The sequence below is a fragment of the Echinococcus granulosus genome (genome assembly GCF_000524195.1).
Source record: "Echinococcus granulosus chromosome Unknown EG_S00010, whole genome shotgun sequence".
Lineage (NCBI taxonomy): Eukaryota > Metazoa > Platyhelminthes > Cestoda > Cyclophyllidea > Taeniidae > Echinococcus > Echinococcus granulosus.
Genome location: NW_020170390.1, coordinates 522,524 through 549,984, shown reverse-complemented (window position 1 = coordinate 549,984; position 27,461 = coordinate 522,524). Strand labels below are relative to the sequence as shown.

General features: G+C 39.6%; 1 protein-coding gene across 1 annotated transcript; it reads right to left on the bottom strand. All coding sequences in view use genetic code 11, as the record gives it.

The window, feature by feature from the left end:
• Positions 1-72: 72 nt before the first annotated feature.
• EGR_02266 (Vacuolar protein sorting-associated protein) lies at positions 73-26,457 on the bottom strand (the record flags this gene model as incomplete). The annotated part of the gene is made up of 15 exons (XM_024491515.1): positions 73-139; positions 5,172-5,335; positions 5,405-5,737; positions 13,389-13,557; positions 14,832-15,085; positions 19,063-19,170; positions 20,789-20,892; positions 23,509-23,775; positions 23,856-24,004; positions 24,072-24,135; positions 24,580-24,851; positions 24,905-25,179; positions 25,293-25,776; positions 26,011-26,189; positions 26,224-26,457. 15 exons carry the CDS (start codon positions 26,455-26,457, stop codon positions 73-75), a joined length of 3,123 nt encoding a protein of 1,040 aa, XP_024354021.1.
• Positions 26,458-27,461: the final 1,004 nt, after the last annotated feature.

The following is a 27,461-nucleotide window of genomic DNA, read 5'->3' as shown; positions in this document are numbered from 1 at the left end:
ACTGTAGCTGAATTGATGGAGTCACTGAAACGGTGGTGCACAGTGAATACAATAAGTTATACCTAAAAAATACTAGAGGAAAAGAGTATTTTCAGAATCGAATTCGAAGGTTGTGCCCAAAATATTTCCATTGGCCTGCCTAAAAGAAAAGTTTGGGAGAGAACAAGCAAAATATTTTCGAATTTAAAATTGCTTCATAACCACAGGAAAACAGTGCTTGCTGATACTCATTGAGATAAGCGCAAATACGATTTCTGAACCAAAATATAAACAAACACGTGACTACGTAATTGGAAAGATAGAGGACTACTGGATTTTCCTATTCAAACCAATTTTCAATTACCTTATACATGGGACGTGGTAAGGTGAAAGAGGCATAAAAAAGCCAGAAAATCTGTCAATCGTAAGAATTTTCAGTCAAAAACAAGTAACGGCAGAAATGAAGCAACGATATTTCACGAGGCCATTGGAGTAGGTCTCGCGTTTTGAAGACGTTTGAACTACTAAATCAGTGTTTGCTGACATTTAAGTTGGAACAAATTGAGTAAGACAGCAAACACACTTCCTAATCTGGCTACTGGCAAATTAGTATGAGTGAGGTAGCATGTAGAGATGAGGATGGCAGTTATTTAAATGACAATGCGTGGTGAAGAGTGCAACATTGCTTTTAGCGAAGATAAAAAGTGCATACGCATTAAACTATCTGGATGAAGGCAAAAAGACAATATGCTATCTGAGAAGTTTTAATAGTCCACATGTCTTTCAATGGAAGCATATTATGCATAGACAGTTGGTTTTAAAAAGGGCAAACATAAAATCCCCATTTTTGATCCCCATTAATAAGATATCTGGGTTGAAAATTTACTTCCCATATTTAAAAAATTCGGTTGAAAGTCCTCATTTCCCGATTAGTCTTATTTTTCAACGTTAAAACCTGTTAAAAATAGTATGAACGAAGTTGGAATGGAAAAATTTCACTGAGCTAGAGCACAACGTGCACCAGTGCTGTGTGCATGGCGTAAAACCGGTGTTGAGAACCCATTGAATTGGTAGGCGCATCTATAAAAACCTATCCTTTAATAACAAGTCCTCAGAGTCGTGCAAACGAGAGCCTACCAAAACAACGGCACTGGTCCTTGATCATACGGAAAGATACCAGTGAGTCTTCAATTTATACGATTCTATGTTAACTGAATGGGATAGGTCATCCTGGTTTAGCTATATCCTACAATGTTCAGAGCAGTGCAGTCCAGACTAGCGAAAATTATCAACCCACAATGCTATTTCCTGGCATATCGCGTAATCTCGTTTGCAGAACAAACTAACTGGAAGAACTATAATGAGAACGATGCGTCATCTATGCCAATTTTATCAAATGGATGAGTAAAATCAGCAAAGAATAATACTTATTTTACAAGCTGTTGCCGATACAGAGAAAATTACTATCAAATTGTTCGATTAATTTAAGCATTCAAAAGATTGGGATGAAAAATCTTTTTAAGGCAACAGCCCCAACTTCACTTTCTTTCACATCTCATTTTAAAAGGTTGAACGAGCCAATGAAAGAATAAACCTTCTGTTCCGTATATGAGGTTACCAAGGTCAGTGGGAAATTTAAAAATGGAGACAATTCGCTGTCGGAACCAATCAAGCAAACAGGCACCCTCTTTTAGGAGGTCAAAAGACGCACGCAGAGGGTTCCACTTCCTATCACTTGTTAAAGTGATTATAGGGCGAGGTAGTGCAAGTCCTGTTTGGTTAGCTATGTTGAATGGACCTTTTCGCATTTATCAAAGAAGTGAGCACACACTGAATGACGAGCAATATGATTTGACCTGTGTACCAACTTATCGTCATTGGTCTTCGAACATTCCTTAAGATGGTTTATTTCTGACACTAACATACCAAAAGCGTTGTCATAGCAACTAGCAGATTTTGTGAGCAGGGGATTGAATTACGTATGCAAACGAAAAAAGAATCCTATAAACTCACCAGAAACAGCTTTTTAAATGTCTTAAAGAGTGGAATAAAAGTTCCTTCCCAGTATTTCATGTAAAGGCGAAAAGTAATACAAAACTTAAGAATACATTGTTGCAAGCATTTACACCACCGAAAAAGGCTCCTATTTTGGCATTCTAGAAGGTAATACTAGATCTTTCTTTGTGTCTTATTTCCAAATATTCTGGAAAATTTCGTTGTTCGTGTTTGAGGATGCACTTTAGGCGCCGGTATCCTTTTATGGAGAAAAAAGATATAAGGGTGCGATAGTTGGGCCCTCTGTGCACCTTAGGGGGGCCATACCGTCTTAGGGCGGCAAAGATCTGTCCTCGGAGAAATCTACCTTGGGTCTTCTGGTAGTCACTCCACCACCCCCATGTCTGTGATCAAACGCTAGTAGCTCATGACAGCATCGCGTGCTGATTAAAAGGAACCATCTTCATTTCACCTTTCATGGTGTTTGAGGCAATTAAAAAGCATTTTAAAGAAGCAGAAGATACAGAGTGCGAAATTATTGGGTGGGTATTCGTATTCGTGCTATACCTGCCGTACATGGATTGTGCCACTTTAAAATGTTTTAACTATAAGGGAATCAAACAACTTTGAGCGGTTTCTAAGAGTCCAAATTTGCAAAATGCTAATTCTTATTAGCTGGGATAATTGCAATTACAATCAACGATCCTTTCTCAACGAAATACAAGCTAACAAATTCGACCCTTATTTTAAAACTCCAGAATTTGGTGCTTGATTGTCCACTGCCAAGATAAGGTGATTCTCACCACTTTAAAAATTGAAAAGAATACAGAAAATAGCAATAAGGTTAGGATTTACATCCCTCCATCCTAGAGAACAGATCCTCTTATAGGTAAGTCTTGAATTATAACGTCTTGCATCCTCTTTCAAGAATAGCAGTTTCTTCTGACTGATTCGCAGTCATGTTTGTTTTTGAAGCTTCTCCTGCGCATTCGAGTTGTACCTTTCAAGCAGATAAACTTTGCTCTTCAAAAGAAGTATACAGTGAACAACTGCGACTGGAGTCGTTCATCATGCACAGAATAGGCACAGTTTCTCGGGGATCAAGAGGTGAGTAGGTTGGTGGAAGATAGACAGTGTTATGTTCTTGCGCTTAGCAAGTGTTGGGATACAAAATCCATTACTCATCATAAGTCCGTCAGGTATGGGGCAAAAGTCTCAAGTGCACGACGCACTTCCGCATTAGGTGATTGTCTAGTCTGTTAATGGGCTTGGCCAAGACTTGTCTGCGCAACTTACACAACTTTTCTTGTCGACGTGGGTACGAAAAATTGTTCCATCGCCCATCTTACGCATCACTGAAGACCTTGGATGTGCTGCTCTCAAGTATCTCTGGATAGCGACACCTATTCTGCTAGCATCAAGAATAGAAGGTCCTCCTGGACATAACACACTATCATCTCATGATCTAGCACTAGAATCAAGTTTATTTAAGCCATTTCCAGGTATAGGTTTTTCGACTGCAATTCCCAAGTGGAAGGCGACAAATTTTAGGAAAGGCTTCTGTAGCTTTTACGCTGAGTCAGAGCACAAATAAAGAGTCCTGTTAGGAAAACACAGGGCTAGGAGTTATAATGCATATAAAAGGCTGCATATTACAAGTCACCACAGCTCACTTCAAGCCAGTGGAGCAAGTCACACCAGACAATACGCCAACTATCCCGGTTACTCGATGGCGATAGATCACTTCAATTCAAGTGTAGTCACACATATTGTTCTGTATTGAAACTCCAGAGAAAGGATGAAGGTTTCTGGTCATTTTAAAACACATCCTTGTGTAGTATTGGAGAATACTCACGGCCTTCAGGCGCTCCCAGAAGTACACCGAGCAATCAAAACGCCCAAATGAGTAATCAACGAATCAAAACCAAATGTCAAACATAAAAACAGGTAATCCCATCTATGGTTAAACATTCTTGAAATAAAACAAACGATTCCTTGAGTACTAACACTAGAGCAGTTACTTTAAACACTAATTTCAAGTTAATCGGTAAAATGAGGGACCTCTCCATTCCCATGCTTTCGCACCTTGAACATGACTGCTACATCTACGTGGGCATGACAGAATAAACGAGAAATGTACTTCACTTTCATTGGTGAAATCTACTTTAATCAAACCATCGCTCAACGTTACAAACCGCCATTCTTTTCAAAGGAAGAACCAAACAGTAATCGATAGACAGCTCTGTCAGATTTACAAGACAATGACACCCCTGAGACTGAGCGAGCGAGAAACCCACTAAGCAACACAAAATGGGCGCCATAAGATCGCTTGAGGGGTACGGCAAGCACACAGCTTCAGCTGAGATTGAGTTAATCCACTGCTCGCAAAACACGGCATCCGAATCGTCCAAGAAAACATGCATCCTTATAATCAAATCTCCGAATATAAGAATGCTTGATGGAAGAGAAATGCTAGGGGTAGGTGGCTACGTTATCACAAATCAAAGGCGAAACCATCGAAACATCAACTAGAAATGAGAGTTCAAAAACGCGATATTCAGATCCGCGTTCTTAAGCAGCACCAGTTTTGACGAAGAGAAACGCACTGCAGTAAGATTGCTTCCGCCATTTTTAAAACAAAAGGCACTTGCAGGATAACCAAACTTGGCAGCGCTACAAGAAGTGTTCGATACACCACTAAAGCCTACTTTGCCGGGAAACTGAAAAAGTGGACACAAGATACCGGATGGTGCGAGAAATACATGGCAGCTTTGTTAATAAAAGACTAGAAGATAATCTGAACAGAAATGTTTCTCATTTTGAAAGATCCCCTTTTCTTTCGCTAATACTTAAGATTTGAATGTCAAAGGGGGATCTATCTAAAAAGTCGCATTTTAAACCGTTCGCATTCATAGTTATGCATTTATGGTTAATTAGGATTAGCCATCTAAAGTGGTTTGCAAACATGGTACTCATAGTACTATCAGATAAAGTGTCTTCAAAGTGAGCGGTCGTAAAATTTGTTTAAAATCAAAGCTCCAATTGCTACTGAAGATCATAACCGAGCTAATAAAAAACAAGAGATCGAAAGTAGCCAGCCACAAATACACATCAAATATACTTAAATAAAGGAAGGCGAAAAAGGAGAGGTGGTGCTATCACAGAGAAAAAGTAAGGAAGGATTCCGATGTTTTCACTTCTTGCCCCGCAGACTTTTCACGTTGCCAGTGGATACGGAGTGATGCATGTCCGCGGCCTTGGATTTGAAGGACTGCTGTTGTTGATCCTCCTGTGCATTTTTGGTCTTGATCGTCGCGCGAAACTCGTCAATGATTACGAACTGATCGCTACGTTTGATGCCCTGGAACAGGCGAAAACAGTAGAACAAGGTGAAAGATGTTGTAAAAAGAGAGGGAAGCATAAAGCCCACCTTCATGTCCATGACTTTCTGAAGGACTTGCTGATCAGCCGTGGGAATGAGCTGCAAAAAGCTCTTGACGAAGGCGTCAGCAGCCTTGCTGCTTATGGGACCCATCACAAAGCCGGTGGGTGTGGGTGGAGGAGGGGCGTCGCTTGCAGCGGGCGTGTCGAAGGGGTTTGTGGTGGCCCCAGCAGCGACGGAGGTCGTGGGCACGGACGCAGGAGGAGATGTGCCGCCAGCGGGCGAACCAATGGGCAGCATGACCGATTTGATTATTCGCTCTGCATGAGCCATGCCCTCTTGCACCAGAGCTGTGAAAGTGCGCGGTGGCTGCTGGGTTATCTGAGCAAATACAAAGCAGCAATGTGAATGCGTGCACACATCGTTGTGGTATTGATGTCCTAATTACACGAACAGGAGGCAGTTATCGCTTGCCCTTTAACCTGAAGAAATATTTGTTGTGTTTGTATATTCGACTATGCTGGCTGTTTAAGCCAAGCCCAATCCACGCATGCTGGAAATTTTCCAGCTCTTCCGCACATTTACAATAAAGCTACTTCCGAACACGTACATCCTACAGAGCCTTTAAGAATGACTAGGGCGCCACAATATCATCAACAACAAGTGAGGTAAGTTAAAGGTTAGCATTTCGACTACACACTTCATTTACCAAGGCCAAATTTGTAGGAATAATCCTAACATCTACCTGGCAAGTTTATTTTAAAAGTGCTTGACACATGAACCGAATGGAGACTTGAGTATTAGATAGATTGCATTAAAATATGACAATCGAGTACGAGGTAAAGCGCTGGCTTCCTAATGGCATAATCTCATTTAAGTTCATAGAATAAACTGAAATTACCATCATACTGAGACGGATTTGCATAACTGTGCTCTGAAGCACGAAAAGGAGTCTACCTAGCGGGAGACACTAAAACCAGGATTGAAACAGGACTTAAAAGAGCACACTGGGTCAGTTTACCTGGAAATCAAAGCTGTTTTTTGCTAGCTAGAGCATTGTGCATACAGCAGGGAGTGAAATGAGACGCCTGCAACAAGCCAGTTATCCCCCACCCACAATGGGTAGAGGATGAAGGCACCTGACGCGAAGTGAATGAGTGAAAACCAGACAGTGCGAAAAAACCAAACAAATTAGGAAGGTAAGCTAGACATACAAATAAGTTGGAATAAGTTCGCCGAAAAAAACACTTTAAGAATCCATAAGCTGGGAGATGTGTTTATGACTTAAAACTCCAGCAAATAACAACAATAGCGTTGCATTGTATGGATAATTTAAAAGAGCAACGCCTTGTACTATTCTTCTACAAGATCCATTTTTACCTGATAGGGTAGTTTAAAACCTTCGTGTTCTAGGATTCATACATTGTGGTAGTCCTTTCAAAATGAGCATTGCCATAGAATACGGCCTGAGTCATACAGGAATTTTTACTAAAATGTATCGCAACGATGTTTCAAAAAAGAACCCAAGATAAACACCTTCCAGGTCGTTTTTTAGCCATTTTACCTATAACGCCATTTCGAATCAAAGAACGTACAACAAACTACCGCCTAAACTACAGTATTTCCTTATACCGCGCATAATGGTATGGGGATGAAAGGAACGGTGAGAAATAGGAGACGCGGATGTCCAAGGTGTGCTGCAATGAGACGCAAGGCATGGTTTAAAACGAATGCATTTTATCGTTACGAAATAAGGCTTGAAAAGTTAACGATAAAACAAGCTGAAATGGTTAGAAGAGTCGCTGAGGTGGGATTATTAACAAAACAGTGCCAAATATACCTAAAAGCGTAAGGGAGATCTCACTAATCTAGGTGCTAACTTATAGTGCGATTTCGTGACCAAGACCAATTTTTAATGGGCAAAAGGCATCAACATAGAAACCATCATTGCGTGCGCTAAACCCTCTTCAGAGGCAAGCAATGATTGATCCAAAATGTATTTTCGAGAAGTAAAATGAACTAAAATTGGCAAAAAAATAAGTCCCCAAATAAGGCCACAAAACAAAACGCAAATTATGCCATTGAATAAATGGAGATTTGTTCAGAATAGCTAGGAATGCGTGGAGAGAAATAATGTCCGTGTTAGGCATTTGGTGCACCACTCCTATTTGAAGCGTAACGCTTGTTTGCTGCATCCCTATAGGGGAACTGGTAGATACTGAAGTTGAAGAGCGTTTGATCTGAAAACTAAAGAGTAAATAGCCAGAAAACTCACTAAAATAGAAAATAATGATGACAAAGCAGGTAATGAAATTTAAAATAAGCTTTTCAGTTTAAGTGCAATTATATTCCGCGTTGATCCCAATCAAAAGACCTAATTAATGAACGCAACCTATTTTACCAAGTTCTGGCATTAATTGACGTAATAACTACAGTCAGTATGTAAGCCACCATTTATTAGCAAAGCAGCGACATTAAAATAAACAATTTATAGGGCGTATCTGCACCCACCCAAAGACGGGTGCACGTAGCAATGCAACTCTTACTTTTACCTAGGAGCCTAACTGCTGCGTGTGCCTTTGTAATGTGACACAGAAGGAATCAGTCTCGCAACGGAATTGGGTAAAAATTCATACAACGATTCAGACAAACCGAGAACCACCAGAGCTACTATAGGAGGCAGCGAAAATCGCTTAAGAAACTAAAATTAGGAAAGCTCTTGCCACACATTAAAGCTCAGCGCTGCCCTCAAAATGCCACAGTTTCACGTCCAATGAATCAAGTAGAACGCGAGGCACAAAGATAGGAGTCAGGAGGAGAAAATGTGAGCTCTCTCACTTGAAGTGCTTGCGGCGGTAAAAAGTGCCCCCAAAAGGAGAAGAGTTTTTCGACTGTTACAGGTGATTTTACCCCTCCTTTAGCATGCAAAAATGCGATGGCGAGTGGAGCAGTGATTTTCACACCTCAGTCCATACACCCGCACTGAGGTTGGCAAATGGGACGGGAAGGGAGAGATAGCGCTTGATTGGCTAACCAAATGGCTAAGCATCAAAAACTGCCAACCTTACATTGAGAGTAAGTCGCTTCACAAACTTCTAAAATATAAATCTTGGTAAATTTATATTGGGAGCGCGGAAGCGCACGACTGAGAAATGTGGTTCGTCAGTAAGCAGAATGACTGTCGAGCACTAATGAAAAGGGATATGATAGACTTTTAACGCAGCCAAAACAATAATCGTCTAGTCTGAAGAGTACACAGATAATTAGTGTCAAGTAGCTATGACGGAAATACTATAAAATTGAATCTGGTAAAGTTTGAACAATAGTTTCTATTGCCAAAAAATGGCAGTTTCCCTATAAATAACACCAGTACACCAATAAAAAGCAGTCATCTACTGTAATGCATTCATCAAAGATAGCAAATAATAGTCCGATGCAATTTTGGAGCACCCTTCATTAAACAATGATTTTTAAACAGTTTTTTTTTTTTAAATTGATAATTTTGGAACTTTGAGACTTAATTTTTTTGCGGCATTACGTCGGTCCACATCTGAAATATTGCGAATTGTCCAGATATTTCTGGATTTTCAATACCTGAAAAGAATAGGGACTATTCCCAGTAATTGCGCTTGAGGTTTAAATCGGTCTAGGGAAGGTGCCGGAAATGTCGGCAGGGGAACACTGTTCGTAAGCGTTCGAGAATAGTCGATCACAATTTGCGCAGACGAATACAGGCGGTTAAGACCAGCTTCAATAAATCACATAACACATGACAAGAGTGAAAGTGACACTTATTTCAGCAAGGAACTCAACTAGAGGTCAAATTATCGTTCGTTCGCATAAACATCAAAATTTGAAGCTAATTATGCATAGCGTGGAATGATGGCGGAGAATAAGGATAAAAGGGTGAAATTTTAGCTTGCAACACATTTTACAGCAGAAATTCTTAGCTCCAATGAAAAATCCACACCGAAATATTTGGCATAAGATTGAGTCACCGGAATTTAACAGAGGCATTATTTTAACATAATGATAATGAAAAGTTAAGGCACGATGAACTGTTGTCATGGTTCTCAAAAAGCGCCATTACCTGGTCAACCACTTTAGAAAGCTAAACATGTCATGCATAGAACAATCCCTGCTAAGTGAGGAAAAGTGAGGAATGGTCAACATTGCAAAAAGACCAACTAGCGGAAAATTTCAGAATCGAGGTGAAGTAGCACCATTCCAATAAATTCGCCTATTAAATTACACAACCGAATGTCATGAGATAAAAATAGGCTGTGCCTCTTTATATAGATGGAACTCGTTATAAACACAATGAAAAGTGGCAAGAGAATTATGTGAGAACAGATAAATGCGTTCACCCTCCAGGCATGTATTCATTTATTCACACATACATTGTGTAACGATTTAGCTAAGGGAGAAAGAATGGGGTTACACTAATTCCCACCATGGGTAAATATACTTTAATAATCGACGTAACGTTGCAACAAAGCACGCACGGTAATCCTTCAAATTTCCCTTACAATACTTGTTATTTACGCGGGCATAAAAGCCTGTGATCTTTGATAAGTTATGGCAGTAAAGGCATTGTTGCTTTGGTAAACCAACAATGCATTTCGCAACAAAACCCATAAGAATGAGCCCTCCGTTCTTAAGGACGTGAATACGGCAAGAGAGCGAAAGGAATCAGGTAACACTTCCTTTACACAAACTACTAAAACAATTCGTTTCAGTTGAAACGCTAGAAGTAACTAGATAAATAGCGAATGCGCAGCGATCTAAGTTTTAGTGGAAAAGGGGAGCAAACAGGATTTTAATCGCTCCGTTGCAAGCTTAAGAGCGGTTAATTCAGGTTTCGGGCAGCGTTAAAGTGAAATACCGTTTTAATAAATTCATCCACATACTAAAAAATTCCCAACCTAGCGAACTGAAGTGTTTCCTTACCTTTCATCAAAACGATAACAATAATAGCGAAAAATGCTTATATATTTGTAGTTTTAATAAGATTCCAAAAAGTACTTAAAGAATCTAGGATTTTAGAAAATATAGGGCGGGGAAGAGGAAGTTAAAATGGATCTTTGAATAAGTTGAGCAATGTACCCCCTTGGAAGTAATGAATAAAAAAGACCAAGAAATAGAGCAAATAAGTTGGGTCCTGTTAACTCATTGGCATCAAATAATTTGAGAAGTTCTACTGGTCAGAAACGATTCACCTTTTCGTAGTAACATTGAGTCGAAAGGGGACGCAATCAGCAAGCAGGAATAGATAAAAACAACAATTCATTCCACATGTGAGCAAAAGATGCAGCCTTTAAAGTACACTTATTGGGTCGAGCACCAGCGCATTTCAAAGCCGTTATCTTCTAAACTGTTAAATGCCTGTAACGGATTGGGTTTTCGGGCGAGACTACCTGTAAAAAGTAGCCCACACTAAATGCGGCTTCCGCAGTTTTTTTCTAAAAAATTTTGTATATGAGATAACCACTGGAATGCGTCGACGAAGTAGTGATGGATAGAATACTGTTCAGAAGTTACGCAATGAAAACCAATCCCTCTATTAAAGGCATCACACCACCCATCAGCACCAAAACCAAAATCACGCAGCGTAATGTATCCGTAGGCGATTAATGGGTAAATCAAAAAACAGTTTCCATAATGTATCAGATATTATTAATGAGTAACAATATAGTTAATATAAGAATAAAGTGGTTAATCAAAACACAAACAATAATTAAATAAAAAACAAGAAGTCGCAAAAATATCAAATCAACCTAGTAATAGAATTGTAAGTCAAAAGTTCCAAAAGGTTCAAGGACTAAAAGATTCTGTACAAAGATTAATTAAGCCCAAATCGGCTTTCTAACCTGAAATTATGTTAGCAAGCAATGTTTTCGCCTGGTGTACGAAAGGAAAATCGAGCGCATATGAGAACACTAGACTGTTGAATGCATCAGCATTAAAACATCGGCCAGCCTTCATACGGTTATTAGAAGACGCCTCCTGAACCAAGAGCTACTAGACAAAAATATTTTACTGAAAATGTGATTATCGACATCGACATCAACGCCACTTTCAAGTTGATAATATTTTCGACCGAGGACGCAAAAGTAAAAACGGATAAAAAAACAATCTGAAGGCATGTGAGTTGAGCAGAGAACTACCCCTTTCAAGCGAATTGGAGTGATAACAACGATTCCGGCAAATTCAGGCATCAATTACATCACCATGACATCTAAACTAAAAGTTCGCAAGAGATGAGGTCTTATGTAAATCCCAATTCCCGTGGAATTCCAGGAATTAAAAAACAGGTGCATAACTCTGTGTTCGATGAAAAAACAGTTCGGTATGAACATTTTTCCAAAAATTCTACAATACATAAGGTTCACACAGTAAGCATACAAAATATGAATGAACCAAATGCGAAGCCATTTGTTCACAAAAAGTTCAAATCATATCTTGCTTAAAAAGTGGTAGATTAATTGCTTATTCAAGAAAGAGAACGGTAACATCTCATCCAAACAAGCCATTTTAAGCTTTTTTTAGAAGAATAATTTGTCGAACCGCTTTAATGATTTTTAGTAGCGTAAACATTCACTGTTACTTAGTCTAGCAATCTAGAGCGCTAAGTTACAACCGTAATCATCGCACCTAAATACGATACAAGCGAAATTTACTCTGTACGCAAAAGATAACCAGCTTCTGCATTTTACGAAGTAATTATTAATCACCATAAAGGCAAAAGAACCTAAGTGGAAATCCCAATTGAGGGATGAACATAGAACTAAATCAAGCCATTTTGCCCAAGCTTTTAATCCTGTTGAGCAACAGCAATGTCGTCTATCACCGAGGTAAATGCGCAGAACCCATTTCTTCCTCAATGTGTTTAAATACATGTATTTTTGCTGATATCTACCTCAGTTCTGTAAGCGAATAGACTAAAACCTAAACAAGTGCAAAAGCATATTCAATTGACTCTTATTTTGCACAACGGGCAAAAAAACGTATGGATTACAAGGCGAAAAATGTCCAGGTCACAAAAACGGTTTCCCCACCTCTCCTTCCACGCTGCACTTTGGAGATGCACACACATGACAGATGGGGTAGGGCAACGGTGGCGACTGTGTGATGATGGACCAAGTAAGTCTGAGCCAAATAGTCGAACCGGACAAGAAGAGGTCAAATTAACAAACTCCGGCTCTCACCAGGACGTATCTTCGAGGCCACTCTAAAATTGCCAGCTCGTTTCATGCTCACACTACACTTTCTTTCATGCCACACTGCGCTTTTGCCAAATGAAACTTCGCAACCACCTTTATTGAGTCAAGTCGCCTGACTAAAAGCGATCCATTGCTGTCCACAATTGAATGGAGGCACTTTCACAAGCACGCACCAAAAGCTGGAGCACAAAAGTTACGCTGCCTGCTATCCGATTTCAACTAATGCCCCTTCTTGAATGGATTCGCGTCCCCTTTACGCACAGACACACAAACACATATACCGATAACCAAAAATGAATAGGGCAATCGCTAAGTTCAACATAAAATTACACTGAGACGAAATAGTGCAAACATTGACGCTGCTTGAATGGATTAAAAAGTTACCACGGTTTTTCAACTGAACACACCACCGTAATTCGACACTTTCAGTCACTGAGAGGGAAAAGTTGGTTAAATGAATCAATCTAAATTGACACGCATATACGCTACGGGTATATGGTGGAAACGACTCAATAGGAAGTAACGAAATAGGTGGAGACGTGGAGATAAGAACGAACTGGGACAGTACGCACAGACCATTTGGTTAATGTTTTTATTAAGGCGTTAAAACAGAAGTCTGTTAAGATCTGCTTCAAACTCGATTTAAATAGTTGAAAAAAGATCTTACACAATGGAGAAGTTTCCAGCTACGCCTTTAAGAAGTCAATCTCAAAGTGTATTTACATCTTCCTACTAGATGGCGCATTATATTGACATTTATTGTTCAGAGCATGAGTTTTCAAGAAGCAAGGTAGTACAAGTAGGCATACCTTAGTTCCGAACAGAGGCAACTGGAGGAGAGCAGATTTGAGGCATTGGGTGTCTAGAAGAAGCTGCTCAGCGCCAAATGTATTGAGTGGCTTGCACCGGTAGAGGGAGGCCACAAAGCGATTGATTATCGCGTCAGCAAACTTTATGCAGATCTGCGTGAAGTGGGCCCTACAGCCGCCAAAAAGCACTCACGAGTGGCACACTATTGACGCACCTTCGGTCATAATTTTCACCAAACAAGACAATGAGATAACATATCACTTTAATTCGCACGATTTTACCAATAAGAAGGTATGGTTAACTTGCTACCTCATAATCCAAGTGACAATAATCTAATAAAAGGTAAATGGAATGGCAATCGAAAGAAAGCAGTGCTGCTTCCCTTCCCTTTGAATGAGTGTACTAGTTAATCAAAGTCTAACAGCAATCTATAAATATCTGGCTTTACTAAGCCTTTTTATTAAGAGAAATGTGAATTAAACAAAAATAGGACAATTAAAAAGGGCCATTAGTAATGGCACCTAACCAGAAATAACCTATCGCGTGAAATGTTAGAGATCCCATAGAAATATCATAGATGAGCAGCACAAAAGCATTTAACGCGACCAAAAGACATCAGGAACCTCAGTCTCTAACTGGTTGTTATTTTAAGCTTGTAACTAAACGCTTGATTCGTATGTTCTTTAACTAAAGGTCTACTTTTAATTAGCAAAGAACGCACCTTATATTTTGTTCCTAGGGAAAGAAGCCAGACCGAAAGAAAGAATAAAATTTGGGAAACCGAGATCGGTAGCAGCAGTCTACGGGGACAAACGCTGGTACAGTATCAGTGAAATAAACTTAAACATTTACCACAAACATTTAACAAACGATTCTAAAGCAAAACTTAGGCTATTGCCATTGCCATGAGCTACTTCATTGTTACCAAAATACTAAAATCTGCTGCGCGTGAATACACCTACCATTTGCAGTTTTATCACCCACACATTTTCAATAACTGGCCAAATATCAATTGATAGGTGGAGCGAACACAACCAAGTGCCGGTGAAAAGCTGGATATATTCCATTATCACAAGGCAGTTAGCTATGAATTCCTTCTGGATGTGTTATTTTGTAAAAAGAAATGCGAATGAAGCCATCGAAAATGAACATAGCCATTGACTCAACCTTGATGCATCTTTACCGCAGACGACACATTTATGTCAAGATTTTTTAACAACTCTGCTTTCACACACTTTGCATTCACATATTATAACGTCACATTTCTCTATCTAGGGTGTTAGACTTTCTGCTATATAGCCATCAGGCTGAAATGAATTATGCAGATAAAAAACTTACCAGGGACTCGGAATCACGCATATAAGATCGGTAAAAATACACTGCAGTAGAGAAGTACAAATAATTTGAGCCCAAAAATATTTTTAAAGAGGGAAAGTAGTTACCTAACGGAGAAGAGGGTATCCCTCATGAGCGGTACCTGAGACTTGAGGTGAGCAATGATGGCAGTGACGTATGGCGACTGGTCACCAACAGCAGAAAGGCTGGCCCAGGGCATGCGCGTCATAGCCGTGAGCTGCGGCACCACGGAAGCCTCGAGGTCCGCCACAAGGCGGTGCACGCATGCCGATCGGCAGTCTGTCAGACTGCTCACCTCCGGACCGAAACTTACCTCCCCTGCTAGCGAGGCAGGACGCACCTACAGAGCGTACATACGCAGATTGAATGATATTACAATTACACATCCATGGTCATGACGGCCTTTTAGGTCCACCTTGATTCGGCCCCCACGGCGACGATACGAGACTAGTTTCTCAACTCTTCTTTATGCTACCTCTAGACGCCTTTAGCGGTAACTCAGGCGACACCCCAGTATAAACTGAACCGAATTCGTTTTTATTTAAGGCCATTGTTAGTCAGTAGGTAAGAAGAAGGGCTTTCCTTGAGAGCGGATTTTGAGTTCCATGAACATTACTATACAAAACACATAAAAATAAAGAAACGGTTATATGTTATAACGTAATAGCAATTTTTCCAATCATATAAAGAGATGCGCAAGCATTTCATCCTGTCCTGATTCGGCTTCCACAACAGTGGCATGGACTGTGCTTGGGTCACTTATGCAACGTTTTTTGCCTTCCCATGTACCACTTGTGGACATCTTTGGGGGTAACTCGGGCATTTCAGTAGTACAGCAAAAAAAGCGCTTCCTGACTCAAGCCACTACAGACATCAGCGCCTGACACGTACGAATACAGAATGGGCTCTGATTATGATACTAATTTCCCAGCTACCACATACACTAATGCTAAAGGGTACACCATCGGTCTGCAGACTTGACATTCATAGCCTCTTCGCTTGGAAAATTTCAAAATTAAACTAAAAATACCAACTAAAAATATTTGTAAAGAGGATTATGAGCTATGAAAACGTCAGCAAAAGCACCATTATGTGTGTATTGTATGAGCACAAGCCACGAGCTTGTATCATCGGTGAAGGGCAGTCTTATTTGTGAGGTAGGTCCAAATTTTAAGATAACAACCGATTCTTTCTGCAAATCCATACACTGCACCAAACAAAAAAACTTCTACTTCCAGTAAGATGTTTTTCGATTATGGGGACGCAATTGTTAGAACGCATAAAATGTGTAAACATGTCCGCATATCTAGACAAGAAAAGTTTGTGGTAGATCAACCGAAACTAAAACAAAATCCCAACTGAGTAAAACAGGTAACATGGGGTATTGCAAAAGTGGACTGCAACTAAAGACATTCCAAACGCATTATTGATAAAATAGGGCATAAAAATTTAAGCTAAAAACCACAGGGAAGTTGGAAATCACGAGCACAATTAACCTTGAGGCAATGACACTGAATTGAATGCAAGGGTAAACTAGAAAGCAGAAGCTAAAGTAGGCACTTCCGAGTTCGTGACCACTGCTATTAGGTAGCAGACATATCCCTATGCAAGGAATCTTTTTACCTGCTTTAAAAATGAGTACAGATTGACAGGAAGAGTAGGGACCCGAGAGTGGCTAGCTCAACCCCCATTGATTAAAGACATGAATTTGGACGCCTGTAGCAGTAGTAGCTGCAGTATAAACATTTAGAGGACACGAAGAAAGTTCCTAGATGTATTGAATCAGAACATACATAATTGAGGAGTCTGGCTCAAGAGTAATTAGAAAGTTGACTAATTAGTAAGAGCCAAAGAGACTATGAGGACAAAAACGTATCCAATGGAGTGCCGACACGTAACAGCACGCATGCAGAAGGATTGTCTTGAAGGATGACAGTCAACAAGATGGCATTGCCAGAGTGAAGTAATTAAAAATTAAACAGGACCTTTCAGCCGAGTGATATTTTAGGTAGAATGTCCTCCCGTAAATTGTGTGATGATTTCCTGTGTTCACGGCTATAGTTCCCAAATAATTCATTTCTTCCAGGAAAGCGATTTCCTGAAGAGATACCGACTAACTTCCCATTAATAAAGCGATATATTGGAAAGCTTTTGCCATTTATTAACAGAAATGAAGGCAGAAAAGATAGCACACAAGAGACAGAAAAGACGTTAATTGTTGATTGATAATAATGCAACTGATTTAGTGTCGATTAAATAATGTTTTGCATCAAATGCGATGCGATATTAGCTTCTTACTGTGTTTGCAATTCGTTTTGAAAATAAACGGGACGTCAAAAATCAAACTAGAGGTTAGACCCTCTCTGGATGAAAAGTAGTAAAAATTTATGATTGAGGCCTGGTGGAAACTCGGCGAAGGGATAACTAATGATTGGGTGCATAAGTTAGCTTCAAATAAACCAATGAATTAGCAACTGAATTTTATTTAATTCTGCATAAAGCTTAACTGGTTCGAGTTCACAAGAGGTGATAAATGCTGAAAACTGGCCCAGAGACAAAATGTGTCATTATTAATGAGAACTGAAGGCAGGTGAATACCAGCCTAGTTAAACTTAAGACATGGATTTCGTGATACAATCAACTAGAGTCCGAACCACTGGTCGTAAACATATGAAAGGTGGACAAAACGATCATTTTCAGGAGCAGTGTTTGTGTGATTTGAGGAAAATCAACGAAAATCAACGCCCAATTATTCTTGAAAAATGAGGCTTTAGCAGGCCCGCTTACTGTAAAAAGAACAGTGGAGCGAAAAGTGGCATATGAAGACAGTCACACCTGCAACAATCAGATGGTAATAGCGAAAAATCCCGGGTTTTTTGCGCAGAAATGAGAATTGAGAAGTTAGGAGTTATCAACCATCATCTGAGATAAATTAAACTACGGAAGGTTGTATAGGATAGGAGAAAAAAAATCATTCATCGGGTACAGTTAAGAACATCAAAAATTTACCCTGGACATTAAAAAAATAAAGTTTGCAGTCTCGCGGGGGACTCGTTACACGTGGTCGACGATGCGTTTTAGAGCGGTGTCCTGAGGGGGTATGTTGAAAACGCTATTTATACGAAGCCTGTTGTTAGAAAGGAAATATCGGGCTTCATAGGAGATTAAAGCTCCTGCGGCAATTACTTTAAACCGGTATGCAAAAACACTGCTCGTGAATATTTTATCCGCTCCCGTACCACACAAAGTAGGAGGGACCTCAGTAGATATAAATGGCAGATTGAGTAAAGGAATCTTTCAAAGAATACAGAGGCTTATATATAAGAAAAAAATGTTTAGAAGGTATCTTCCCCAACTGTCACATGCAACATGCTCATCCGCGAGCATAAAACACTGAAAAATTTGTCACTGGGAGGACCAGGTAGATGCACTTTTATTATTTAGTGTACAGATAGGAAAGGGAGAATGATAACTTATACGGCGTATTTCTTCCTTATAAAAAGCCAAAGTTATTCAGACGTAATCTAAAGGAGAACATCAGGGAAACCCAAGGCCACAAAGTGAAAAGGATTGTGATGCTATTGAAAATATAATGCAATATTGTCAAGGAAATTCACAACATAGTCAGTCACTGTGACACAGAAAACAGGAAATGGAGTATTGCTGACCAATGTCGGTGGTGCGTACGCTTGACCACCACTGATTCAAAAAAAAAAAACAAATTTGACGACGAACATATACCAGTACAAAAAGAATGGCACTTTTCTACAGGACACACTAGCATTCATGATAGTCAGCCAATGGTAGTGAATATGAAAATTTTGGCAGTTTCGGCAAAATAACAGCTTCAAAAGGCACAGGTTTACAAAATAGGTAAAACTGCGAAGATTCCCCAATCACCGGCACTATGTTCTTTGTGAAAAAAGTAGAGTTTACATGAGTTACTGAAACAGTGCACATACACTTAAGTACAAAATTGAGTAGGAAAAAAAAACTAAAGTAACACCCCGACCAAACAACACAGGTCTCTTGACAAATACGTCCACCGTGTGTTTACATTAGGATAAAATGAATACATCTAGGTACCAAGTGAGAGGAAAAAAACCCAGAGGGGAAGAATCCGTGTGACATATTCGGTGTAACTAGTCGGCAGTTTTATAGATTCACGAATCTCCAACAAATACGGAGAATAAACAACATACTATCAAAACATTAACGAAATTCAATCGGAATTACTTGAAGGACATAAAAGTGGCATCTAGAGATATCAATTTATCGTTCAAATTCACACACCCACACACACCAACGCTCACTTACCTCAGCTTTGAGACGCTTTTCCAATTCCTCAACAGTCTTCATACAGTAAGTGGCGGTGACGATAATCACGCAGACACGAATAACTTCGTCGTTAGACAGATGCATAGGCTAAATAAGGTTAAAAGAGCAAGGGTGATGAGCAAGCTCAGGCTGGGAAGTCGGTTGAGCTGATAATTTATAAGCGTTGTAGAATATTGCTAGAGTATATCCATGGCAGTGCTTACCATTTAACCAAAAAAAGAAAACACTTCAAACAGAAACAGAAACATCGTAATGCACTAGACAGGCAGGCAAGCGGTATGCTATGCCATGGTTTTAATTTAAATGTAGGCTCAACTTACTTTGAAAAAGGCTGTAAAACGCTATTATTACAGGGTTTGTGTTAACAGCAGGATTAATATAAAACTGTGATAAAAAGTTCCAACACAGTAACAGCGATATTTCAAACAAAAGATGGTGGATACTAGATTGAATAGAATCCTAGATATGTGCAAGGATTAAACGTGAACATTGCGAGTTGTCAATTGATTGAAAACATCAGCTTAGGGTAAAGTTTGCTTTCTTATAAAGTCGTCCTTTATCCGGAACTAAATGCTCAAATAAATTCCCTTTACACCAAAAAACAACAAGAATTGTCATGGCATGAATATTTTGTTTGATTTAATTAAATTTGAATAACAAGAGAATAGCTTATCATTTTTAAAGCACCAAGTTTAAAGGGACATCTCGCAACTACACATATCGGCCATTAACCTTCTTTGCAGTAGGCACTGCCCAAAATTAAAGGGCCGTTAAAGAAGAGCCTAAGAAAGTCCGATTTCCATCCCCACATTAAACTACTCCGAAAATAGAGGAATAGGCAGAAATCACATACACGCAAATGCTAAAGAAAAGCCTGCCTCTATCTGGCAAGGGTAATCAAGACACGCAGAATCAGAAAGTGAAATGAAATTCACAACTTATAATTTCCGTTTTACCTAAAACAAGACGGACTCCAAGTCGGAGACAGGCTTACCGAGTGTGGGGAACGAAAAAGAATACACCGCATACCGAAAGGAAAAGAATTAGCAGGGGGTTAAAGAGTCAACAGCCCACGCTTATTACGAGCCACTTGAAGGCCTTTTAATTTAATTTAACTCAACTTCTTCCAGTCCGGAACATTTTATGGCTTCAAAACGTTCATTGTTTCAGACGGGCCAGGTAGCACACAAATCTTCGATACGGTAAAGGCAATAAAGCAAACAGAAAAACGGGTTTAAGTTAAGCTATTTTAGCTGCTGTGGACTTTGAGAGGGACCCAGAAAAAGTCCATTAATCAAATTAAAAGTAATCAAATTAGGACTTGGGTTTCGAGAACCACTTGGAGATGCATGTTATCGAGCAAGTGTTGGAGCACGGGAACGCCTTCGCATTTAAGCCAATTTTTTACTTCCTCATCGGTGAAATGAGCATGAGGCTTAGTCGTAAAACCACTGTTTATCCCTTCACAGGCGTGAATACAAAAGGTGCTAAGTGAAAAAAGATAACACCGTGGTTAAGAACACCAAACGCAAAATAAACAAAATATCAAAATTTAAATGTAATGCATATATCAGCGAGCATTAATTTTCCCCTGACGTTGGCTGAGTTGATGCAGTGCGTAACTCACCCAGAGCGTTTATTATTTGGGAAAATAAGCACTTTGCATTATTAAGTGTTTATAAAATAAAAGAAATAAGACACCCACCTGATCCTCACGAAGGAAGTTGGTAAAGAATTGGTTGGAAAAATTGCTGGCCGAGAAGGTTATGCTATCCTTCTTGGCCGCTGAGCTGTCATCTTGGCTCAAGCCTTCATGAAAGGAAAGCGTAAAGAGCAATGCGACAATAAATTTAGGGAATAAAAAGTGATGTGATGAGTTGGTTGAATCACTCAAAAACAATTACTGCTAAACTTGTAAAGAAAGCGGTGAACTTACATCTGCCATTGAAAAATTGACCAGGTTAGTTAACAAAATATTACCGAAGATTTTGTCAAAACGAACATCCTTAACGAACCAATTCTAGTGATTTGGGAAGCCAATAGACAGAATCTCAAAAAAATTCCAGGTACTAACTCAAAAACAGCCCTTTTTCATGGGCAAACAAGCCGGCTCACCGGGGTGGAAAAATTACGTAACCTCAAAAATGCAAATAATTCCATAGCACTTAACAATGTAGGTCATAAATGCGAAGTAAACGCCGCATTGAAGGACATTTTAAGTTCTTTAAAAACAAGCCTGGTGTGAGTTGGTTCGCCAGACAGTGCCGACTAAGAGACACGTTGTCGCCGAGTGAAAAAAGAGCAGGTGGGCGAACAGACCTTAACTTCACAGACTAGTCCACGAAACTGGAATTGAAAATAAGTCCAAGCATTCTACTTACCTTCCTCAATATCATTTATTTCTGTTTTTACTCCAAATAAGTATATTTTAATCTAACTAACTCACAAAATGAGCATGCTACAAATTGTCTTTAATGTAGAATAGGAGTTCCTGGGTAGAGCTCTAACCAAAGTGATTCCAGTCAGGGAAAAAATAGTGAGAATCAATAAATGATGACTAAATTTGAAATTAGAATGAACCGGTTAACCATCATTTGTGCAAAACGAAATTTAAGAGGCAAGGCAAGGGTAAAGACTACACTAAGATGTATTTCGAGTAGAAAAGTGCGAGGTACAAGGTCATAAAATTTTTTATGAAGGGTACGGTCAAGATGGCCTTACGTTTGGCAGTGTGCAAATTTTACGCTAAAAGCCGTGTTGGTAAGAATAGATCATTCATGAAACAGGCCCTCAAGACAGATTACTTGTCATGAAGAAACGGACTGAGTGAATAGTGCACGCCCGACACTAAGTTCCATAATGCATCAATGCTTTAAAAAACGGCAATAGATAAGACAGGAACTACTAAAAGTTTATTGTGGGAATTGGGAAAATTAGTAAGTCATACTGGAGAATAAAAAACCGTTCAGTTAGATGACTCATACAAAAGGAAATGTGCAAAGAGAGAGAATGTTATTTACGTAATGTCCTCATGCCTTACAAGCCGGAGCGGTATTAATTCAGTAGAAAATGGTGGATTCAAAAGATATTTTTACTTGTTAAATGGCCCCGTTCAAATGAAAAGTCCAAATTTACAAAAACATTATAGATAATTGTTACTATGTCTAGGGTTCTTGAACAGTCAACTATGACAGTTTTCAGGGGCGTACATGATGAACGCCATGAAAGCGTGCGTCCTACTCTAGCAAAACCACTCGAATAAAAAATAAAGCAAGGATTATCAATGACAGCAATCCCATTAGCAACCTGCACATACTCCTCCGTCTTACAAATAAAGCCCTTTTTGAGTGGCATGGTCGGGGACTAATATGCACAGATCATGCGCTTCAGCAAAACGCTTATTTGATTTTTACCAGGCGGAATTCAGATAAAAGACTTGCGAGAAATATAATCAGCAAATCAGTAACTGTCCTTATAAGCAAATTCAAAAAGTATGAACAAGCGTCTACTGATTATGCAGTGCCTGGGACACGTGTTGCTGAACTTTTTCTCAGGAATTCCATTCTTGAAATCTTAGCAAAAATACAAAAATGGCAATGAAATAAAAAAATAAGCTAATTTAAAGAGGGGAAAAACGCAAAATCCAAATTGGCAGAAACACCTAGTCGGCGATCTAGTTCCCTACTGCTAGCAGTTAATTACACGACTTCGAGACAATCCGACAGCTCACTATTATTATCCCGGACTAAATTAATGGTTGCATCATGAGTAGTACTCACAAAAGGAAAGCGGAGAAATTTCACAAGACTGAAAATTTTGGACGCACTGGGTCAGCATTTTCGTATGTATGCTTTATCCCGTAGTTCTGTGGGAAAATGAATCAATGAGGGAGTCTTCTTTGGCTGAACCCTATGAAGACAGAGACTAACTGCTCACTCACGGATCCACCACTGGGTAAAAGTAATCGGGTTGTCAACGGTGCAATTGTGAGAAACGCTACTACTAAGCATATTTGAAGTCGACAATTTCCCCGGTGCATTATAAAGTTCCCGCCATAAACTGTCTAACATTAAGATTCAGATGTGAACAGACCATAGATATGCTAAATCAAATGCTAAGCATTCACAAATAAATTAATCCATATTGCGTCAAATAACTAACGGCAATGGGACAGTAGTGCTCAGCATGTTTTCGTTTAGCAGTCTCTGCAAGCAGAGAAGGCGGCTAACGAAATGCACAGGCTAAAAAATAGTTTCAAAGGAAAACGCAAAAGAACAAACCTAAACTATTTTACAAAGACTTCAGCTTTCGATCAAGTACATATACTTGAAACAGAATCGAAAGAAGAGTATCGGCTACAACTTTAAAACAGACATAAACGGAAGCCTCAAAACAGTAAGGATATAAGAGTAAGCGTTAACTAACCCAAGGAAGCGAGACTACTGAGACTGAAAGGTTTTGTAAGAACACTACCAGATGAAGAATTCGAAGTGAGCCCGGGTATGCCTGGCAGGAGAACTTTCTCAGTGTACTCGCCGAGGTACTTTCGAAGCAATCCCACCAGTCCCAAAAGACCTTGGCCTCTCGTCAACTGAAGTGTCTGCTTGAGAAGCTGCTTGTAAAGGAGGAACAAGTCAGTGGCCGAGTAAAGCGTGTTTTCAGCCAAGTCACCACTCGCTGGAGCTCCCGGTGCTGTGTAAGAACGATAAGCATGTAATAATGCTACTGAAAGACTTGACAGTAAGAACACTAATATGGTTGTGGATACCAACCGGTGCCGTCTCGAAATACATCCCCAAAGGCTCGGCTTTTCAGGCTCGATTTATTCATAGTATAGTCGCCTATTAGTCGAGTAGTCAGCTGGTCATTTAGAGCCCGTTCAATGTTGTTCAAGTAGAGATCAAAATAGGGAGCGAAGCAACTGAAAATTTAAAAGATCAAAAAAACCTCCCATGACAGTCACAGTTGTGATTTGCAATTTCGCGTACTTCGAAATAATTCCCTCAAATGGAGATGCACTCTGTTGCGATTTAGGATTCTGAGCGATGTTTTCTAAAAAATACAGGAAAAAATAACTGTTTATTCACCAAGTGAAGACAAATAGGGCGTAGATTAAAGAGCGCATATAATAGAACGTGGGGTATACAGGCACATTTACTTTTAATTGTGGAAGGTCGAATGATGGGTATAGGGGCTTAGATTCTGTAAAACCGGACGAGTATGCTTAAGGTAAAGTATCACTAGCCATTGGTAAAGCAGCAGAGACCCTTATTGTAGTTTTTGAAATTGACCTTAAAGTGGATAACACAAAATTTGCCAGAATAGCCGGCAAATAAAGCGCAAACTGATTTCATTTTCAAATTCTGAAACACATCGTATAAACCGAATGCAAAGACGCCGAAAGGTAGCTATAGTTGAATCAAATTGCAAGTAAGAAGATCAGACTAAAGTAACTAGGATCAGTTTGACGAAACTCATCAAAAGCGCCGAAAGTACTTTGCTCTTCGGCTTCCACATCTTTGTCGAATGGGTTACTAGGTTCCTTTTCAGCATTTGCACCACCCTTTTTGGGTAATTCTTTCTCTTCCTCGGACTTCCTCTGTTCTTCTAGCAAGATTGCGCCAGTCGCAATCTTCGAGAGACTGCTCTCAAATGCGATTGTACGCTGCATTGCAAATACCAGGAGATTGTGGGTTATCTCCGCGCGCCGGCGTTGCATAACGACCTCTAAATCTGCTCGCGTATTACGACAGAACTCTACAATCAGTCTGCCAAGACGAAAAGCAGAGTTATCACTTCCTCATTGAAGGGAATACTTTACCTCTCGAGGACAAGCCATTCTTGTGGGAAAAGGGTTCGAATCTTGCGTTCCAAAGGAGTGACGTTAGTGCGCAGCCAAGCATACCGATGATCAATTTTGTCCAGCCACGCGATGGCTTGTGAGGGCTCATACAGCTCACGATATTCAGCAAGTTGTTGAGTGATGAACCAATTGATTATTTCCATTTTCATGTTATCAGTCGGTAGCAGGTCCAGTAGACGACAGCCAGTGAGAATTTTTGGTGCATATTCGGTCAATATGCGGGCGGAAGGGCTCTATAAAAGCGAAAGCGCAACGAAATAGAAAAGAGCATGAGCGAGTCCATTTTAAACTACCACCTGCTATTCGATGACATGGTAAGAAAAACGCAAATATAGGGATTACCTACCGCTAAAAGTTCGCGCATTTCAATAAACAGTCGAGAATTTATAGTCGTGTAAATATTTTTGAGCTCTTCGTTCAGCTCCACGATAGCAGGCACGGATGAGTAAGCGGCCATCATCGGTTCCATTAGACGTTGAGCACGAGCTAAGTGGTCTTCAATTTCTGCCGACTGGAGAACCTTGGGAGCGTTTTCTAAAACAAATGCAATCGATAAGCTCATTGTTAGATTCGAAAGAAGGAAATCCATACAACAAAACACACCCAGGCCGAAAGGATTTGTGGAAGAAGAACCATTCCCAAGAGCATGTGTATTGATACACAAAGTCGCGTTCAAGTGATCAACATCACCGACAATGAGGGCTAAATTATTAAGCGTTGTTATTGAGCCTGTAAGGTTTCGCTTTGCATGATCGAGTTGCTGGATATCCTTGGTAATTTCCGCTACCATTAGCTCTGAAGATGTCGCACGCTTTTGAACTTCACGAATTCTGCCAACAACGGATGACAAAGCCACAAAATAAACACAAAATCACAATAAAACTTAGATACAAACCCTTTTCAGCTGTTACAATATAATTTAGGCAAAATTCAGAGGGAACAAAAAAATCAATGTGCGTAGAACAAATTTACATCTTACAGAGCACGAGAGCCAACTTTAAGTTAGTAACAATCCAAATGATCCACTTTGAAAAGACTTGAATCCAGGCATCAGCAACTCTTACTTCGCAAACAATGATTGAATGAGATCTGAAGCCTCACTGACGAGTCGCTCACCCTGCTCCTCAAGTGTCCACTGACCCCTGACAATTTGACGAGTTTGTGCATCAATATTCTCTAACTTTTCTTGAATGCTGGCAATTATATCATCAATAGCTGGTAATGATTGCTCAGACGGAAACAACTATTTCAACTATGATTTAAATATGGTCACAAACCTCATTAATGTAATGAACAACATCGAAATCTTCAGCATCTATTGGGTCCAAATCAGCATGGAAATCCCTCAAGACCGAATGCAAGTCCACGGTTGCATCATTCTGAGGTAACTCACCACTCGAGGCGGCTTCCATCGCACTATCCAATGGTGAGAAAAGGAAGAGGTCTGCAAGGTTATAACGCCCAAAACCACTGGATGTAAAATTCATCAGCAGGACTGTTCGACTGGACATTATAACAAATTAAAAGCAAACGATCAAATCGAAAAATTAACACTTAAATTAACTTCCAAGCCTGAAATGCATGTGTTGTGTTGCATTGTTATCTGACGATGTCCCATGCAATAAAAGAGGCATCGGTATTCAGCTTTCCAGTTTTTGTTAATGCTCATTCTTAACCAAGATGACAAATCCAAAACAAAAGTGCATACTTATGTGACAAGTGTGTAGCTAAATCAGATAATTGCACTCACTTAGAAACGTAGCTTTGTAATTAGAGCGAAAACGTCCACTCCCCTCTGATTTTCTATTTATTATAAAATGTGGCTTTAATAGGCGATTAGAAAGACTCTTTAAGAAGGAATGTAGGCTCCGTTAAGGATACCCCTTTTTCTAGAAATAGAGCTTGCTGTGCATCACCCCCCCTCCCCTATTTCAAATCAGCCCCAGCTTTGAATTCCAGAGGCTTACGTTACAATCTTAAGTCTTAAATAGTGAAATAGTTCATTGCTGTGGAAAGTTCCTCTTAAATTTCTAGGTATGACACCTAAGATTAGTCTACGGGTCAAAATCAAAGCCTATTTTATTACCCAGGTTTTTTCTAGAATATATGTTCTTTAAAAATGCTTTTTATCGTTTTCACTTTATAATTGTTAGTCAACACAATGGTGTCAGTTGTAAAACGTGATTGCATTCCATGATTGCTTTTGCTTAGATGAATCTTTATGATACAATGGATACACTTTAGAAAACTTACGTATAAAGTACATTTGCAAACTGATCTGTTGTGTATTTAAACAACTTCTAAGATGCAATTTCAAGAAACAGCACGTTTTTTCGCGAATACGAAGTGCTTGATTGAAAAAGTCAAAGAAACGCGTGTAGGTAGATTTCAATAAACCATCCTTTTAGCTGAAAAATTTGAAATATGAGGAGAAGATCAATAAGCTAACTCACGATCTAACGGAGCTAAGAAATGACCACGTAATAATCGGTCTGCAAATTGGCATGTCTTTAGG